The sequence below is a fragment of the Anomaloglossus baeobatrachus genome, chromosome 4 (assembly GCF_048569485.1).
Source record: "Anomaloglossus baeobatrachus isolate aAnoBae1 chromosome 4, aAnoBae1.hap1, whole genome shotgun sequence".
Lineage (NCBI taxonomy): Eukaryota > Metazoa > Chordata > Amphibia > Anura > Aromobatidae > Anomaloglossus > Anomaloglossus baeobatrachus.
The window spans coordinates 632,275,319-632,295,353 of NC_134356.1; the positions used below are offsets into that span (position 1 = coordinate 632,275,319).

The following is a 20,035-nucleotide window of genomic DNA, read 5'->3' on the forward strand; positions in this document are numbered from 1 at the left end:
CAACTCAAAGTCCCATGGTTTCTAGTACAATCTATATGCTGATGACACTCAGATCTACCTCTATGGTCATCGCTCTACTGTTCAGAATCTCAAAGTGTCCATCATCCATTTTCTTCTTCTTGTGATAATGCATCCTAAAGCTCAATGTGTACAAAACTGAACTCATCATATTTCCTCCATCTCACGTAAATCAACTACCTGATCTATCAATAAGTGACATCACACCTTACCTTGTATTGGAAGCCAAATGCCTCGGAGAAACACTTATCTCTGCCCTGTCCTTAGAGACACACATCTAAGTGTAGCACCCCTGAGACTGGTCGCTACAGGGTATATAATTATATCCTTCCCTGGCAGGTCAAGATGCTAATCTAGTAAGTTCTACATACACCTCACACCACCATACAGCAGAAGAAGTCACTAGGAAAGGTTAATAAAGTCAGACACAGGAAGTGACTCAGCCAGTTCTTATCAGACGCAGGTTGCCATAGCAACTTGCAAAAGTAGGGGCATGAGCAGTTAGGAGTCGAAAATTTCACTTTACCTTAGAATAAGCTTGGACACGAGACAGAGAAGATGCACAGTAGTGCAGCTCCCTGAAGAGGAGACTGTCAGGCCTTCTGGGAGGCAGAACAGAGCTGTCTGGATGTAACACCAAACAGACATCTCCACCAAGCTGGGGGCCAGTAACATCTAGAGAGACGGGACCCGACACCTGTAATCGTGGACTAAAAGGGAGCAGTCGCCAGAGAGACGGAACTTGGCACAAGAGAAGTACAGAGCCCTAGTTCGGGTGGCCGAGGTGCGGCAGCAGAGAGGGAGCCTGAGAGAAGGGGATAAAGGTCCGACCCACGAGAGGCCCAGGCTGCCAGCCATGCGGACCGAGACCGGGGAAGAGTACAGAGTTGAGCATGGAGGAGAAAGGCCACAGATTACTAAACTAGATTCACCCTCTGATCTGCCCGGGAAGCGATCGGAGTCTCTGATGGCGAGGACCAGCACCCAGGGTGCGATACCACTTGAGCCAGTAAATAAAGTGACTGGAACCCGCACCTGGTGACTCTGTAACTGTCGCCACCCTGTGCTCCCGTGGACTGCCGCCTCTGCTCTTACCAACCTCCCGGGGTGCTCCGCTCCGCCCGTGGGGAGCGATACCATCCCGGCTGCTCTTAACACCTGCCCCGGAGAGAGACTGTGCAGCGGCGGCTAGTTCCTGCCCGCATGCCGGGGGTGGCGCTGCGAAGCATCCCCCATTCCTCATCCAGTACTGCCGCTGGAAGAAGACTAGTTGCAGGAAGGGTCAGCGGCGGAGGAGGCCGAGACCCCAGTCACCGCTGCAACCGGTGACACACTCCCAGGGGCCAGTCACCCTCCTTCCATTCCCATCTGTATTGGACACTTGTCCATTTACTGCTCTTATTTAACATGTAGCCGACGGGGTAACGGAACCGGGTAAGGCCAGTCACAGCTACCCCAAGGAACCACTGGCCCGGTGACGAGTACCATAAGGGCCCGTGGTAAGCTACACAAGCTCTTACCACATCTTACCAAAAATGTATTCAGAATCTGTCATTATTTCAATGAATCTACTAAAATGTTAGTGCATGCCCATATCATCTCCCGCGTCGATTACTGCAACATCCTCCTTTGTGGCCTCCCTACTAACATTCTCTCGCCTCTCCAGTCCATCCTTAACTTTGCTGCCCGACTAATCCACTTCTCTCCTTGCTACTCTTGCTTGTCCCCTCTACAAATACCTTCATTGGCTTCCAATTCCTGACTACTAACCTTGATCTACAAGGCTGTTTATAATCTCTCCCTCCTTATATCTCCGCACTAATCTTCTGATATCTTCTCTTCGAATGGGTAAAATTGTAAAAATGTTAAAAGAATTGGCATGCTGCAGATTAAAAAATATTTTGATGGTTCAAAGCCACAAGGAAAAAAAACCATCAGTTTGTGCTTGAGATTTCACAAATCTCATTCACTGAAAAATGTTACATTTGTGGTTAAAAATATAGTATGTGAATAAGCCCTCACCTTACATAGAGTATAGCTCGTTTCTAAGGAGCTGGGCCACAAGAGCCTAGTCAACTCCTAACATCTTCAGCCACCTTTTTCCAGCCTATTTATTTCTATAAGGCCCGTTTCACACTTGCGTTGTTTTGACTGAAACGAAATCCGTCACATATGCAGTACAGTTCATTTATTTACAGTTGAAGCGCGACACCATGCGGGTTGTGTGTTTCATGCAGTACCTGCATGTGTCCACATGTCACGCTTCCACTGTAAATAAATGAACTGTACTGTATGTGTGACGGAACCCGTTTCCGTCAAAACAACGCAAGTGTGAAACGGCCCTTACTTAGTTATCTGCTCCCCTCCCTCCCTCAGCTGCTGACAAACTGCTGTTATAAATCACCAGTCCCCACCACACACAGCTTCCATAGAAGTTCTCTTAATCACAGCTCTCATTTTCCTCAGCTGTGTGCACGTTCAAAAGCCCTGTAATGAACAGTGATAACAGTGTAGACTCAGAACAAGCCACTGACAGCTGCATGTGTTACAGCATAACTTGTGCTGAGCTTCATACTACTTATGCTGCTACTCACCAGAACTGTCATTCAAGGAGGTGTGCCCTCCCTGCCAGAAATCAGGATGTGAGGAGACTGCAGAGTTGTACGCTGCTCAAGAAACAATGTGAGAATACTCCATTAATACGAGTGTTTTGTAGCCATACAGCATAGCATGCATGTTGTGAGCAGCATATACCGTTTATAAGGGAAAATGTGTTAATGACAATTTATTTACTGCCTTGGATGAACAATACAATCATCCACAGAATGAGCACTTTGGCTAATCTGCAGCATGTTTAAATTGGCTGATGATCAGGAAAAATATATATATATATATACTCGTATATTTTCCACAACTCTCCCCCTTCACCTCCTTATGTACAGACGAGGTCACTTCGTCAAAGCATGTGTGGTATATACACAACATAGCGAAAAATATACATGCGGCCTGAGAACCACCAGTTGTCTGCAGTGATGCCATGCATTTGGACGAGCACGTCGTACATGGTGTGAGTAGCCCAGTAAGGAGAGATCACAAACTATGTACGACATGGGGTCTACTGACCCATCTGAACAATGAAAAAGAGGTCACAGGAGGAAGAATCACTGTATAAGTGACTTTAAGAGTAAGTAAATTGTAAGCTTAAGATTAGAGATGAGCGAACCCGAACAGTAAAGTTTGGTGTTCACAACGAACAAAGACTTTAAAAAAAAAAAAAAAAATCAATGTTCGAGTTCGGAGTTTGGGTGCTTTACGCATGCAAATCACTTGCTCGAGCATGGCTGTGTCAGGTGCACTCGGTGGTTGGCGCTGTTCGAGCCGCTTGTAGTGTTTTTTAATGGCTCTCACTGAGGGTAAAATCAGCGTTATTGGATGTAGTGTGCACAAAAAAAAAAAAAGAAAAAAAAAAAGCTTACCCTTCTCTGAAATTGCTATGTGTATGGCTGGTTGTATGTGGGCAGAGAGCCAAACTGCCCAATCAGTGACTTCCATTGGGGTTCAGGTCAAGTTTGGGTCCAGAACAGAAAGTTATCTAAAGTCCAGCTGAACCCGACAAACCCGAACTTCAACAGGTCTGCTCATCTCTACTTAAGACCAATATTTTTTGGACTAGTTAAGGAAAAAAGATAATCTTGGAAATCCCTTATTATCCCAATATCCTAACAAGCCATTTTAAAAATAAATTTTTTAACTGATAATCAAACTTTTTATACTTAAATCACAGGTGAAAATAAAAGTTAAAAAACTAAAAAAGAAAATTAGCTTTAGGCTTATTTTCAGGACGAAAAGAGCACACAAAATTCCAAAAATGTATGCAAATGAATATTTAGTAAATTGTGTACTCAAGCTGGTCTTTTTAGCTTACAGCTAAAGCTCACGCAATTTTTTCCGATCTCGGATCGCAATGCCACTTTCTCCGACCCAAGCAACTTTCTCCGACACAAGCGTGACAGCTTCATAGAAATATATGATGTTGCTCAAGCGAGCGACGGTCAGTCCATGGACTAGTGGTACATGCTCAGACCGATTTGCATGGACATCTGAATGAGCCTTTAAATACGGTTGGGATTATAATTTATGGGGCACTGGAAAAATTTTAATACGGCCAACAATAATAAATGTATATTGGTCGAATCTGCAAATCGGGACCAGCTGATTATATAATGTGTTTAGGTTTTCCCAACAAGTTGGATTTCAACTACCCAAGCTCTTTGATCCACTGGTGGCTTATCCAAAAAGCCGATTAGTATGGACTCTCTTTTTCGCAATGAAAAACACGAGCGAACTTAGTATGGTGTGATTGTAGGGAGGTTGGGAGACATACTATACTGGTTGCCTCAACGGGTGTTTACACAAAAGCTTCTTAGCAGCTCATAGATGGTCGTGATAACATTAAGAGTTGGCTAAAATGAAAAATAACATTCCAGAAATGTAAATTGTGAAAACTACTAACCAAATTACAGAAGAGATGTGTCCCACTGAACGCTGATGACCCAATTCTGAAAAAATGACTGCTACCTCATACCATTCAAGCTAAACATTTGGGTAACTTTCATATAGCCTATTGTCATGCTGGTTAAAAACAGTACAGAACAGTTAGAGATAAAAAGAAAACAGATATAAAACTAAGAATTAGAGGAAATAAAAATATAACCCACATAAATTGGGTCTCTGTGTAAGGAACGACTTATTGTTGATGTGTGAACATGGACTCCCATCATGGAAGCGGAATTCTGAAGGTCCTTCAGGGTCGATAATGGCTGCAGTGTTACATCCTCAACTAATTTCCGGCGTACTTGACTGCACAGCTTAGGAGGGCGACCTGATCTGGGTAGAGTCTCTGTAGTGTGGTGGGTCTTCCATTTGACCACGATACTGCGCACGGTGCTTACGTGGAGAGTCAGTGCCTTTGAAATTTTTTTATACCCTTCTCCAGCTTTGTGGAGCGCTACAACTCTTTTTCGAATGTCTTGAGAAAGTTGCTTGGTCTTCATGTTGCTTTTGATGACCAGATGACCACCATGGAACTGTACCCCGAGGCTTATCTACAAGTCAAACAAACTTTAATTACTCAACGAGGCATATGGGTTGACTTCTAGAAAAGTAGTAGCTCTTTTATTTAAGGTGCCGATACCTTCTACAATCCTGCAGGCAATGTTCGGAAACTTCCCCAATGTCATAGCATATATTGGCTCAATGTCACCCACTTGACTGAGAAAAGCTCTTTCCGTCCTAAAACAATTGTTATGAAGATCGGCCATTCCTATCTGCGGTGTCGTCTGCCAGCCATTTGCAGGTCGTAACGTAGTGGGAACTTGTACGGCAAATGATTACACAGCCTTATAGTCAATACACAAGCAATTCGGTTGGGTCAATACTGCGAAAAACCCACATTATAACACCTTTGTGGGACATGTTGGTAATACAGAGCTCAATGATGAACACATATTGCCAAAATAGTAAATTTGGCAGTGGCACCCAGTATACACTTGCCATGACAGAAGTCTATTCCTCTGGCAAGGTTGTAATCCAAAAGCGACCATACATGATCAGATGTTTCACAGTTGGTGGGACACTACTCCAGTTTTTGACTCCACCAGAGTAGCGGACGTCTTTCCATTTCTATTAGGACCACATAAAATTTAGGAATTACATTTTAACAAACATTGGCTAAACAAACAAAAAATAAATATTCATATCTATCAAGTGACTGCTTCATTTTTGGCACGAGTCATCTAAAGTAATGGCAATCAATTTGCGGAATAGTCTGATGGCCATTAGGAGATATAGCTGATAGTCTGAGTGACAAAAAGCTTGCGAAAATGAGGCACGTGAGAGTCGAAAATGAGTAGAGACTTATTGAAAGGGACAACATGGACATAGACGGTTGTCACAGACTGGCTACACAAATATTGCTGTCTAATGGCGATACAGAGGCATTTTAAAGATTAACACTTCAGAATTTTCCATATTTCTTCATAAATTTGACCTAAAACTACATTAGATTTTCACAAAAGTCCAAATAAGTCAAACAAATTAGTTACAAATATTAGACGGTCTCATTTTTTATTGAGGGAAATTATCCAATATCCCATATCTGTGAGTGGCAAAAGTATGGGAACCATTGCTTCCAGGATCTGGTGTGCCCCACTCGTGAAGCAAGAACTGCATCTAAAGGTTTCCAGTAATAGTCAGGCACAACGGCTTGGAGGAATTTTAGCCGATTTTCCGTACAAAACAGCTTCAACTCTTATGTTGGTGGTTTTCTCCCAAGAATTGTTCACTTTAAGTCCTTCCACAACATTTCGATAGCATCACGGTTAAGCCATTCCAAAACTTTACCTTTAATTCTTTGTTAATAATTATTTTGTAAAACAAGCAAGTGCTTTGGATTGTTGTCTTGCTACATGATCAATGTAATTTTGAGCTTAAGCTCATGAACAGATATTGTCATGGGTGACAGTCATGTGGTTTCTGGCAATAGAAGGTCACAGCGTTTGCCTGCACAGAATGCTTCCTGACTTTCTGTTGTTCCTGCTGTCAGTATTCATTGTAATAGGTAGCTTTCCTGCTGGATTTTCGTCACTCCTCCTTTAAGACCCAGCGAAGCCCTTATTCCACCCAGTTGCTGATCATCAGTACTCTCTTGATGCTTAAATACTCCTTTCTTCCCTGGACTGGTGATATTAATCAGTTCATTCTACCTCTGGTTGCAAGAAGGTGGCTTGTTCTCATCTGAAGTATCAATGCTGAAGCATTTGCTGAACTTCTACCTGAGTCATCAATGGATAATTAGTTCATGCATTTTCCAGTGTGTCCTCCTTGTGTCTTCCTTTAGTGTTTAATGGGGCTGACGAAGATTTCATCCCACCTGTTCCCTATTTGGGGTCCAGCACTAGGGATACCTAGAGTCAGGTGTCCGGCTGAGCGTATAAGTGCGGAACCTATCTAGCGACCCCAGGGATCAGCAGTAGGTTTGGTCAGGGGTCACCATCTCCCTTTTCCCTAAACGCAGGGGTCCCCTTCCCTGACTTTTCACCGCTAGCTTGGTACTTCCCCATACCTAGCGTGTCAGATATCCTGCCATTTTTTTTTCCCCTAGAGCAGGGGTGGGCAATTAATTTTCTCATGGGGCCGCATGAGAAATTGGGATTGGTTTAGAGGGCCGGACTAATATAATTAACTCAGTTCTACCCAATATACTACATCACTACACCCCCTCCATATACTACACCTGTAATATACTACATCACTACACCCCCTATATACTACACCTGTAATATACTACACCACTATATACTACACCTGTAATATACTACATCACTACACCCCCCATATACTACACCTGTATTATACTACACCACTATATACTACACCGGTAATATACTACATCACTACACCCCCCATATACTACACCTGTAATATACTACATCACTACACCCCCATATACTACACCTGTAATATACTACATCACTACACCCCTATATACACCTGTAATATACTACACCCCCATATACTACACCTGTAATATACTAAACCCCCATATAATACACCTGTAATATACTAAACCCCCATATAATACACCTGTAATATACTACAACCCATATACTACACCTGTAATATACTACACCCCCATATACTACACCTGAAATATACTACACCCCCATATACTACACCTGTAATATACTACACCCCCATATACTACACCTGTAATATACTACACCCCCATATACTACACCTGTAATATACTACACCCCAATATACTACACCCCCATATAATACACCTGTAATAAAACTACATCACTACACCCCATGTACTACACCACTATATACACAACACCATATACTACACCTGTAAAACTACACCACTACACCCCCAGTATTAGTCACCAGTCCCCCCTATTCTCCCTCCTCAGCTTATTAGTCACTACTTACCTCTCCCTTATCATCGTCCCCGTCCTCAGGCACCTCCGTACAGGCCCCCCGCTGAGCTGCTCCTTCTCTTCTACGGGCCCTGGCTGTGCCGATGCTCTTCTCCGAGGGGCCTCCGCCGCTGCTTCTCTTCAGGCCCCCGCTGTGCTGCTCTTTCTCCTGCCGGGCGGGAACTTTTGAAATGACACATGCTATACAGTACTGACAACGTCAGAGCACGCGCGTGTCACAGAGAAAGTGCCGGCAGGGAACAGAGGAGAGACTCCTGCGTTCCGCTGCCTGCACTGACTGTGCGGAGCTGCAGGATCTCTCCCTGCCCGGCACGCTGCAGCCCGGCTCCACTGCACCGGCTGAAGATGGGCGGGCCGGTTACAGAGAGTAGGCGGGCCGGATGTGGCCCGCGGGCCACCCCTTGCCCAGGTCTGCCCTAGAGTTTACTGATACAATTCACAATTCCTTGTTCCATCAATGATGGCTGTCTTGGCGCAAATGCAGCAAAACGTTACCAAATCATGATAACACAACCATGTTTCCCAAATGTTTCGCCAAACATAACATCTCTCAATTAAACAAAAAAAAAACCTCTAGTTTGGTCTCATCCATTGTGATACCAATGTGATATGACTGAAGTTTGAATGTAATTAGATAGGAATCATAATCAAAAGATAGGAGTGATCCCAGATATTATTTGACCTATCAATAATTCAGTATCAAAGAGATGTCCTTTGAAAGGCCAATATGATGACCAAAGAATACATGTCTTGAAGCAGTTTTAAGATAATGAGGAAGTCACATTTACAGTTCCACTTACCGGAAACTTGTGGTTGGCTTAAAGACAGGTTTAAGGAAGCTTGCATATGAAATTTACGGCTCATTGCAATATTTCACTAACACTATGGTCAAACTGTGGTCGGCCAGTTGTCAACTGGCAGGATGTGCAGGAAATGTGCAGGAAGCTGCCGGTGCCCACAGCAGTTTGTGGTCAAGTTACATGAACATGACTCAGCTGTCACATGCTGGTGACCATTTAAACACAACCTACAAAGTTTTCCTATAAAAATTACACCGGACTCGCTTAATGTAGGGAAACCTTCCAGGACATTGAACTGTACGCACTGTTCCTGTGATGCAAGATGCCATGATGTTGATTCCTTTATCATTAACTCGAGTTCCCTCCGATGTGAAAGGATTGCTACAACAAACGGTAATGTTGATGCATATTTCTGTTATTGTATAAGTTTCTATGACTATAGTTCTAAATGCCTATGTACCATTGATTATATTCATGTGCTATTAAAATAAATAGTATCTTGCTATAAAGAATATTAGTATTCGTGCCTGATTAGGATATCAGTGAGCGCTTCGTAAGTACGGGCTTTCAGCCCCTTTTTAGTAGAATTTAGCAAGACATCCATTCACAAAACGTTACTTTAGTAACCTTCGGGCTTATACAGGTGACCTTTAGCAAATAGCAGATGGGCAGCAAGGTTCTTTTTCGAGAGCACTGGCTTTATCCTTGCAAACGCACCATGTACACCACTGTCATTCAGTGTCCTCCTGATGAGAGACCTTTAGTTGCTTAGATATAACCTTGGGTTCATTTGTAACCTCGCCGACAATCCATCACCTTGCTCTTGAAGGGATCTTTGATGGTCATGCCACAATGCCTGGAAAGAATAATAATGGTCCTGAAATTTTTACATTTGAACACAATCTGTCTGTCTTTGGATTAGTGGAGTGCAAACGCTTTGGATGGTTTATCAGGATGATGAGCATCAACAACTCTTTTTGCAAGGTCCTCAGAAATCTTCGTGCATGCCATGATACATTTCCATATAATGTATTAAAACAGGTGGGACACTCACACTCAATTGTCAACCCATTGATTAAAGCACCAAGCTTTTTCACCTTGAAATTATCTGCTGATCCTAAAAGTAACATACCTTTGCCACTCACACATGTGATATTGGATCACTTTCCTTATTTAAGAGAAATAAGTAATAAAAGTCTAATAAGTTAAACAAATAAGTAAAATTTGGTTCTCTTGACAGCTCCAATTGAAAGCTTCTCGACAGAATTTTGCATCTCCTAATGGAGAACTTGGCTTTGTAGGAATCTACAGTAGCTTAAAAGATTCATCCTTAAAAAAATATAAGCCTCCAGTACCTTCCAATCTATATCTGATCAATCGTAGGTGGAAGAAGCTCAAAGCCGGAGAAGGGTATGAGAAAATTCCAAAGTGTTGGTCCACCAGAAAGGTGTCCTGTAGCTCCAGCTGCTTGTAGACAGTCACAATAGTTATATTATGGAAGTGTTGGTCCTTCATCAGATCAATAAGAGAAATATGGATGCATTGTAGCCCCAATTCATCATTTTGGGTTGTTGTTTTCATTTATTTATTTTTTTGTCCTTTCTTTGTACGCTTTCACCAAATTCATCAAAATGAGGATAAAATGCTTGATAAATTGGCGTAAACTCAAAGAAGTGTCAAAGTGCGCCTTTTTAGAGTAACAAAAAAATGTATATCTCTCTCTCTCTATAACTATATAAGTACACATATATGTACATACAGACACGAACATCACGAGTATTCGAATAACCTTTGGAAATAACATTTGCCGGATGTTTGTACTCCGCTAAGGTAACTAGTGCATAATTAAGTATTCCGCAACATTTCAAAAAGTCCCACAAAGGGTATGGGCACACGTCCTGGACGCGGCAGGTCCTGACCTGTGGGGCCGTAAGTCTCCTCTGCAGGTGACCGCAGCTGTTAGTGCCCACGATCTGGGCTTGGGCAGTTGCGGTCTCTCGTTGTGTTCTACCTGCAGAGAGCACTCGCGTCTCTTCAGCAAAGACTTGACATGCTGCGGCTCGGGAAGCTGCACTGCAGGTCAGTTTTCGCTGCTGGAAAAACAAGCACAGTGGATGGGATTTCTAGAAATCCCAACCACTGTGCTTGTACTGTACACCGCAGCGATTTGGATACAGCGAAAACACTCTGCGTCCAAAACGCTGTGAACCCTGATCGTGGGCACATACCCCAAAAACATGTTTTATTAACGAAAAGGTGAACTATAAAAAGACGCAAAATTAGATAATCAATAGCAAGTAAAGACATTATTAGGCCTCATACGTGTTTTAAGTACGTGTGGTATCAGGTTGTTTTTTTTTTCGTTTTGTTTTTTTTTTTTTTTACACAGATTCCACATGTACCCATTGTAACCTATGGGGCTGCTCACACTTACGTGTTTTCATACAGATTGTGTCCGTGCAAAACACAAGAAGACATGTACGTTTTTTTTGCAGCATGAATAACAAGGGCCAATAAAAGGTGTATGGGTCAGTGAACAAAACTGATGACAACGGATAGGAAAAATGGACACAGAAGACACACGCGGATGACACACTCACAGATGACATGTACCATTTTTTTTTACGTACGTGTTTTACACAGACATGTGAAGCAGGCCTGAAAAGCATTTTTACTGAAGAAGTGCACAAACAGAATAATGAATGGGCCTCCATGTTTCTTGATCCTCACTGTGTTCTGGAGAACTAAATCTTAAAAAACAATTATCTGGTTTAGAAAATCAGCTGCTAAAGACTAGAGATGAGCGAACCTTAGGCTCTAGGCTCGGAAAATGAAGTAAAAATCACCAAGGTGAGTATAGCGCTGTGTTCGGTGTGATTATCTGCATTGTGCGCACTGCAGTTAGTGTTTGATCGGTTCAAATTTGGCTTACATTCTGCGTTCTCATATGTATTGTTCACGGAGACTTAAGAAAAAAACAAACAAACACCGCCGACCAACCTCCAGAAATGTTTTGCTTTTGGCCCATAGCAAAACACTTCCGAAGGTGGGTGGGCGGTGTTTGTTTGGGTTTTTCTTAGGTCATTGTCTTTTTGGAAGGTGACCCGCCATCCCAGTCTGACATCACTGACAAACTGAAACAGGTTTTGCTCAAGAATATCCCTGTATTTTGCACTATCCATCTTCCCTTCGACCAATTTTCCTGTCCCTGCTGCTAAAATACATCCCCCCATAATGATGCTGCCACCTCCATGTTTCTCTGTGGGGATGGTATTCTTGAGGTGATAAGCTCTGTTAGCTTGGCGCCGGACAGTGTTTAACTTGGTGGACAAAAAGTTCAATTTTGGTCTAATCTAACTACAGCACCATCCTCCATACATTTGGGGAGTCTCACACATGTCTTTTGGCAAACCCAAAGCTAGCCTTCCAATTTTTGTAAGTAAAGGCTTTTTTCAGGCCATTCTTCCATAAAGGCTAGCTCTATGGACTGTAAGGCTTATTGTCGTTGTATGGACAGATACTCCAGTCTCTGGTTGGGAACTCTGCAGCTCCTTCAGAGTTATCTTTGTCTCTGTGCTACATTTCTAATTAATGCACTCATTACCCGGGCTGAGAGTTCTGCTGGGCGGCCCTCTCTCGGCAGGTTTGTTGTGGTGCCATGTTCTTTCCATTTGATGATAATGTATTTGATGGTGCTCCGGGGGATCATCAGAGATTAGGATATTTTTTTAGAACCCAACCCTGACTTGTACTTCTCAACAATTTGTATCTAACGTGTGTGATGATCTCCTTGGTCTTCATGGTATTTTTTGGCTAGTTGTGCCTCCTTTAATGGTGTTGCAGCCTATGTGGCCTTTCAAAAAAGGTGTGTACATAGTGACAGACCACAGGACACTTAGATTGCACACAGGTAGACTTCATCTCACTAATCAGTTATGGGCGGACCCCACAGATACCTGAGATCATCGGGTCCAACCGGATTTTAAAAAAAATCCGCTCCCGGCCTGGAATTAATCCCAGATATCTGCCCGGATGCAGATTCCCATATAAGTATGGGGACCAGGATCTGGTGCTTTATAATGGTGGTAGAAGGGATAGGGGGATTAGAGCAAGCGTGGTAACGTCAGTTAGTTTATCTGCGGTCACAGGTGGAGGGCCGTTGGAACCTCCAGCTGTGACCGCAGATAAACTGAGTGATATCACCACTCAACACTGCGTCTCAGTCTGTCTGAAGACACAGAGTGCAGTCATTTCTGTGGCCGCACGCTGTGCCTTCAGTATGTACCAGAGCTGGAATCGACATGGGACCTTGTGTGGATTACGTTGGAACTGGATGTTTTTGGGGTTAATAAAGGGGAGAAAGAGGGGTTTTTTTGTATTTTATTTCAAATAAAGAATTTTTTCTGTGTTGTGTGTGTTATTCCTTTTCACTTATAGATCAGTAATGGGGGAGGATCTCAGACAACTCCCATTACTAATCTTGGGATTAGTGGTAGCTGTGAGCTGTCACTGACACCTTATTACCCAGAATGCCACCGCACCAGGGCAATCGGGATGAACCAGGTAAAGTTCCGGGACTGACAAATCTAATGGATGTGACAATTCTGGGCGGCTGCAGGCTGCTAGTTTTAGCCTGAGGGGTCCCAAAAACTATGGGTCCTCCCCAGTCGAGAATACCAGCGCCCAGCTGTTGCCTTTATCATGGCAGGGTATCAAAATTGGGGGGGGGGGCAGCACGCCATATTATTTATTTAAATACTTTAAAACAAAAAAGCCACATGCAGTTTCTCTTATTTTGATACACAGTCAAGATAAGCGCACAGCTGGGGGCTGCAGCTTGTAGCCGTATTTTTTATCGGTGCTGAGTATCATAATATGAGGGGACCGTACGTCAATTTTTTAATTAATTTTTACACTATAGACATGCAGATAGCATCTGTGATTGAAAGCAGTCACACGCTGTCACACAGAGTGGGGGTGCGGTCTGATTGCAACCAATCACATATGCCGGAACTACCAGTGGGCAGCAGAAACAGTGCATATGCATGAGGGATAATCAGCAGCCCCTGGAAGTAGAGTTATAGCCACGTGGAACACTGATAAGTATATCACACCTTCTTTTCCTTTTTTTTTTTTTAATTACCCAGAGTTCCCCGAGAACTCCAGGTAAGGGATCAGTGCACAGGTACTTTTGAACTCCTGTGGATCCAGACTTTTACAGTCCGAGTCTGCCCATCACTACTAAGCAGGTGACTTAGGCTGGAGTCACATACGTATATGGCATCCAATGTGAGCGCTTTGGATGCGATATGCTAATGACCCTCGGCTCCCACTGTGATCCTGAGCCAAGTGTCATGCAACTGTGATCTTGCGATTGGATCACAGCTGCAGAACAAAGGGAGGGACTAATCCTCCACCTCCTCCATAGTCAACCTGTGCGTGTGTATGTCGCACTGCACGTGGATGACATCGGAGTGCAGGCCGATGTTTCACTCGCACCCATAGACTTGTATGGGTGCGAGTGATACGTCTGTTGCTGACAATCGCAGCATGCTGCCATTTTTGCTCAGTCCGATTAGGGCTGAGGGAAAACAGATCTGAGTTGCAGCATTGTCTTACATGAGGCCGAGTGCAATGCGAGATTTTCTCGCTGCACTCGTGTGAGTTATACATCAATGTGACTCTACCCTTATGCAGGTAATTGCTTGCACCAGACATTTTTAGGGGTTTCATAGCAAAAAGGAGTGAATACATAAATACATATGCAAGAAGCAATTTTTATTTAATTTCATGAATTTAATTTTTGCCTATATTTTTCTCACTTCACTTCCTTAATTTAGTGCGGATACGTCACACACAAATTGGATTACAAAACTATGTCAACTTTGGTTGGAATTTAACAAAATAGGTAAAAAGCCAAGAGGATGAATACATTTGCAAGGCACTGTATATAGCAAAAATGATTTCCTTTGAAACACAGAAAAAAAAGAGTGGGCTTTAATTGAGCTCCGTAATGGAGGGCACCGGGGTCTCCAGCAAATACACAGCTGCCATAGCAACCCGTTGGCACCCCATGATTGCTCTACTGACAGCTGTTAGGCCACGGTCACACACAGAGTATTTGATGAGTTTTTTACCTCAGTATTTGGTGAGTTTTTTACCTCAGTATTTGGTGAGTTTTTTACCTCAGTATTTGGTGAGTTTTTTACCTCAGTATTTGGCGAGTTATTTACCTCAGTATTTGGTGAGTTTTTTACCTCAGTATTTGGTGAGTTTTTTACCTCAGTATTTGGTGAGTTTTTTACCTCAGTATTTGGTGAGTTTTTTACCTCAGTATTTGGCGAGTTTTTTACCTCAGTATTTGGCGAGTTATTTACCTCAGTATTTGGCGAGTTATTTACCTCAGTATTTGGTGAGTTTTTTACCTCAGTATTTGGTGAGTTTTTTACCTCAGTATTTGGCGAGTTATTTACCTCAGTATTTGGTGAGTTTTTTACCTCAGTATTTGTAGCCAAAACCAGGAGAGGAGCAATCAGAGGAAAAGTGTAGTAGAAACACGGGCACCACTGCTGGATTTATCACCCACTCCTGGTTTTGGCTACAAATACTGAGGAAAAAAAGTCAACAAATACCCAATGTATGCACGAGGCTTCAGAGGCAGATCCTGGCTGTGTGTCACAGCCATCATCTGCTGGGTATGAAGTAGTCTTAGCTTCTTGATCATATGGCACACACCGGCTCCTGACTTGCGTCGGACATATACATCAAATATCAGAAAAGGGGTAAGATCTTGTAAGGTCACCATACACATTGCATAAAAATCATCCAACCATTTCAGTAGGACATGATGTGTATTGGGGGCTCCAGACTCTCAAGGACAGATGATTTAGGGGGAAATAAGTGTTGGACAGTTAAGCTTTATTTTCGGGCAGATAAGTCAGGGCCGGTCTTATCCCCTCTGCTCATTGTACATCCAGCCGAGACAAGCATTCATGTATATGGGGGGAGTAGAGAGAAATAGTTGGTGTGTCTACGAGAGAGGGGACATCTGACGGCTTCGTTAAGAGCATTTCATACAGAAGCCACTTGACCTTGTCTGCAAATGAAGAAATCAGAACAAGAAGTTAGGAGTGAGCAAAAATGTAGAAATCTGTGCCATAGGTCAGGAGCAAGAGGCTTCTTATGTTCTTATGCGGAGGTTATCCCATGATTGCAATCAGCGTTAAAGCAAGAACCTGTTAATAAGCGTAGGTCCTCGTAGATCAGACACATGGGGAGCCGCGCAGCTGACAGACCCATAGTAAAGTTAGGGAGCGCTCAGAAGAGCCACTTGTGGCCTAAAATCAGCATCAGTCCTAAACAGGTGATAGAATAGGGTCAAGCTTCCATGTAGAAGCGGTAAAAGCTCATGTGTGAGGGGTTCTTGGGACACTTAGACGTGGCTTCCCCAATGAGCTCTAGGAAACCATAAGATGTTACCACCAGTGCCGGCACCGTATACCTCGTAAGTAAAGGGCTATTCCCATTTCAAAAAGTGGAGATATATCGCTAAGATAAATCATCACTCTATGATTCGTGGGGGGGGGAGGACGAGATTTTGGACCATCCAGGTCTTATTAATCTTAAAGGGGTTTTCCACTACTTGGACAACCCCTTCTCATTCCCCATATTCACCACCATAAAAATTAAAAAGCGTATACTCACCTCTGGTGCCAGCACAGTTTCACCGACATCAGAACCAGTGTATCTGGGGCCCACATTATGACACGTGATGCCAATGACCAATTGGGTTAAGTAATTAACAGGAAGTAAGTGCTGCGGCGACCAGTGACTTCCTAATTACTTAGAAGGAAGTCGCCACTGATTGGTCGTGGGTCTCGGGTGTCATAACAATGTCACGTTGGTCCTGGGAACACGAGTTCCGACATCACTAGAACCGTGCCACCACCAGAGAGCAGTATAGGCTTTTTTTGTTTTTATGGGGAATGAGAAGGGGTTGTCCAAGTAGTGGACAATCCCTTTAAGAGAGTTGTCTGCCCTTCACTCTGTCTAAAGGGGCACTCTCATCCTCCCTCTGTATAAGAGCCCCATTTGTGAAATCTGGCTACCGTTCCCGGTGCAGGAGCACTGACAGTTGGGGTGACACTGGGCAGGAAGGAGAGAAAAGGACAGAGCACTTCCTCAATTTAGGACATCGACTGGAAAAAAAAAAAAGACGAAATAAAAGGGCACTTAACTGCTCTTTTACGATCTTATTCAAGCACTTGGGACTGTTCACACAAAACAGACTTTTCACTAGTAAAATATGTTGACGCTTTTTCGCCTAAACTTTTGTGGAGCGTTTTATTGTTACTGCTTGCTCATTGTTGAGGGATATTCACATTGGACAATGGTGCTCCGACTCCGCGCCATGACTCGGTCCCGTATGAACGTCCTCATTCACACGTTTTTGGAAAGCCTTTAAGAACGGAAACTAAAGTGTGATAAGGATGACACAAGACGCAGCACAGGTATGTCTGACTGATGATTAATTCATGTAAGAAAAACAAAAAAAAGTGTACAAACCTAAAAAACAGCCAAAGACGTAGGAATGAAGTATGGAGCCTAATGGGGATGTTATTGTTTTTTTCTGAAGGTTTAAAGTGGCTATCACCTACATATGGTACCAAGACATTGAAGGGTCCTTTCATGTCTCGAGATCAGGGCTCTCCAGTCCTGAATGTTGTGGCGGTGTGCAGGCTCTTCCTCTGCTCCATTCATTGTCAATGGGATAATGTAGAAGTCAAATTCAGCACTCGGATATTTCTGGCAGGCCCATGGACAATGAATGACGTGAAGGATGAACATGCGCCCCTCTACTCCATTCATGATGTTCCTGGGGTTCCAAAATCCTAATCTTAAGAATATTGGGGGTCCAAGTAGTCACCTCATTAATCAAAGTCATCCCCTATCCCGAGGGTGGGAAAATGCAGATGAGGACCTCTGTGAAAAAATAGTATATGGAGCCTTTGCAGTCAAATAACCCTTAAAAATCACCTTGGCTAAAAATCAAACCTTTCCGCCCTCTTAGATCCTGATGCAATTTCCCCGTGTAATAAGAAATCTTCTCATTGCCTTTAATAATTACCAAAGCCCACCAAATATAGATGGGAGTCTACCAACTTTTAGGTCCATAATCGCCAATGTCCAAAGCACTGGATGGTGTAACGAGCCTCTGAGCCTGTTACAGAAAATTATTCTGGTTGCTCTATGTCAGGGGTGCACAGACGTTTTGATTTATTTTTTTTAGATCATCTTCTTCTAATTCAAGGGACTGTCCACTACTTTTACATTGATGGTTTATCCTTAGGATACGTCATCAATGTCTGATCGGCCGAGGTCCAACATTTGACACCCAAATCCTGACCCCGATCGTCTGTTCTCTGTGCCAGCCGAACATGCTCAGTTCTGGAGCTGCCCCATTTTCTGATAGCAGCCACGGCTAGGTACAGGACATCCGTCTCTTATTGATATGAATGGGGAAAAAAAAAGAAGACACTTCAAAAACAGTGCTCAAAATTGTCAAAAAGTGCTAAGGAAATAACCACAAAAAAACTAAAAGAAGACGTCTTCCTCTTGAAAAACTTGATCGGTTCGGTCACTTTAAAAAGATGTTCATATCGTTAAGGCCGCTTTACACGCTGCAATATCGTGACCGATATCGCTAGCGTGGGTACTCGCCCCCATCGGTTGTGCGACATGGGCAAATCACTGCCCGTGGCGCACAACATCGCCCAGACCCGTCACACTACTTACCTGCCCTACGACGTCGCTGTGACCGGCGAACCGCCTCCTTTCTAAGGGGGTGGTTCGTTCAGCGTCACTACGACGTCACAGCTGCGTCACTGAACCGCCGCCCAATAGAAGCGGAGGGGCGGAGATGAGGGGGACATAACATCCCACCCACCTCCTTCCTTCCGCATAGCGGCCGGGAGGCAGGTAAGGAGAGGTTCCTCGTTCCTGCGGTGTCACAAGGAGCGATGTGTGCTGCCGCAGGAACGAGGAACAACTTCATTACTGCTTCAGTAACGATATTTGAGAATGGACCCCCATGTCACCGATGAGCGATTTTGTACGTTTTTGCGACGATGCAAAATCGCTCATAGGTGTCACACGCAACGGCATCGCTACAGCGGCCGGATGTGCGTCACAAATTCTGTCACCCCAACGAGATCACTTGAGCGATGTCGCAGCTTGTAAAGCGGGCTTAAGACTATGTTGACACAGATTTTAAAGGTAAAGACAGCAATTTTTGTCAACCGCCTCTTTCACACGACAGTGATTCTGGTACGTATGTGCTAGTTTTTCTACGTACCAGAATCACGGACATACGCAGACACATTATAATCAATGAGTCTGCGCACACATCAGTGATTTTTCAATGACTGTGTCACCCGGCGTACACACGTGTCTGTGTGCTCAGCACGGAGATAAATCCATTTTTTTCTGACATCACTGATGTCCCAAGGACCCACACTATGGTGTGATCCCTTAAAATCATGTATATTTAAAATAAGAAAGCTTTTTATAGTCACCTTATCCAGCGCTGCTGTCTCCGGCCGCTGCTATCTCCTGCTTCCAGGCCAGCTAATTATTCTCATGCATATGCAGTTATGCACTGTACGGCCGACCCGGAAGTAGCTGCAGAGGGGAGACAGCGGCGGCCGGACACAGCAGAGCAGGAGATATCAGCACCACGGACAGCAGGAGCGAGGACAGGTGAATAGATCTCTGTGTATTATCACGGATAGCACACAGAGATCACACGTGTGTAATAATCACAGCACACGGAGGGACATACACACCTTTATCACGTCAGTAACAAACGTCTGTGTTTTTCAAAGATGTGTGAAAGAGGCCTAAAAGCCGCGTTACACGCAGCGATATCGCTAGCGAGCGTACCCGCCCCGTCGTTTGTGCGTCATGGGCAAATCACTGCCCGTGGCGCACAATATCGTTAGGAGCCGTCACACAGACATACCTGCCTAGTGACGTCGCTGTGGCCGGCAAACCGCCTCCTTTCCAAGGGGGCGGTTCATGCGGCGTCACAGCAGCGTCACTAAGCGGCCGCCCAATAGAAGCGGAGGGGCGGAGATGAGCGGATGTAACATCCCGCCCACCTCCTTCCTTCCTCATTGCCGGCGGCCGCAGGTAAGCTGTAGTTTGTCGTTCCCG

At 44.0% G+C, this 20,035-nt stretch overlaps 1 protein-coding gene across 3 annotated transcripts in view; it reads right to left on the reverse strand.

Annotated features, from left to right (window-relative positions):
* Positions 1 to 20,035, reverse strand: part of DDHD2 (DDHD domain containing 2) — a 112,391-nt gene that overhangs the window by 88,257 nt on the left and 4,099 nt on the right. For 2 of the 3 annotated variants that reach the window (XM_075346382.1, XM_075346381.1), the window contains exon 2: positions 4,737 to 5,123. The exons of the other annotated variant lie outside the window; for it this stretch is intronic. In XM_075346382.1, the coding sequence (XP_075202497.1) occupies positions 4,737 to 5,072 (336 nt within the window). In that variant the 5' untranslated portion in view covers positions 5,073 to 5,123. The remainder of the gene's footprint in view (positions 1 to 4,736; positions 5,124 to 20,035) is intronic. 3 annotated transcript variants of the gene reach the window in all.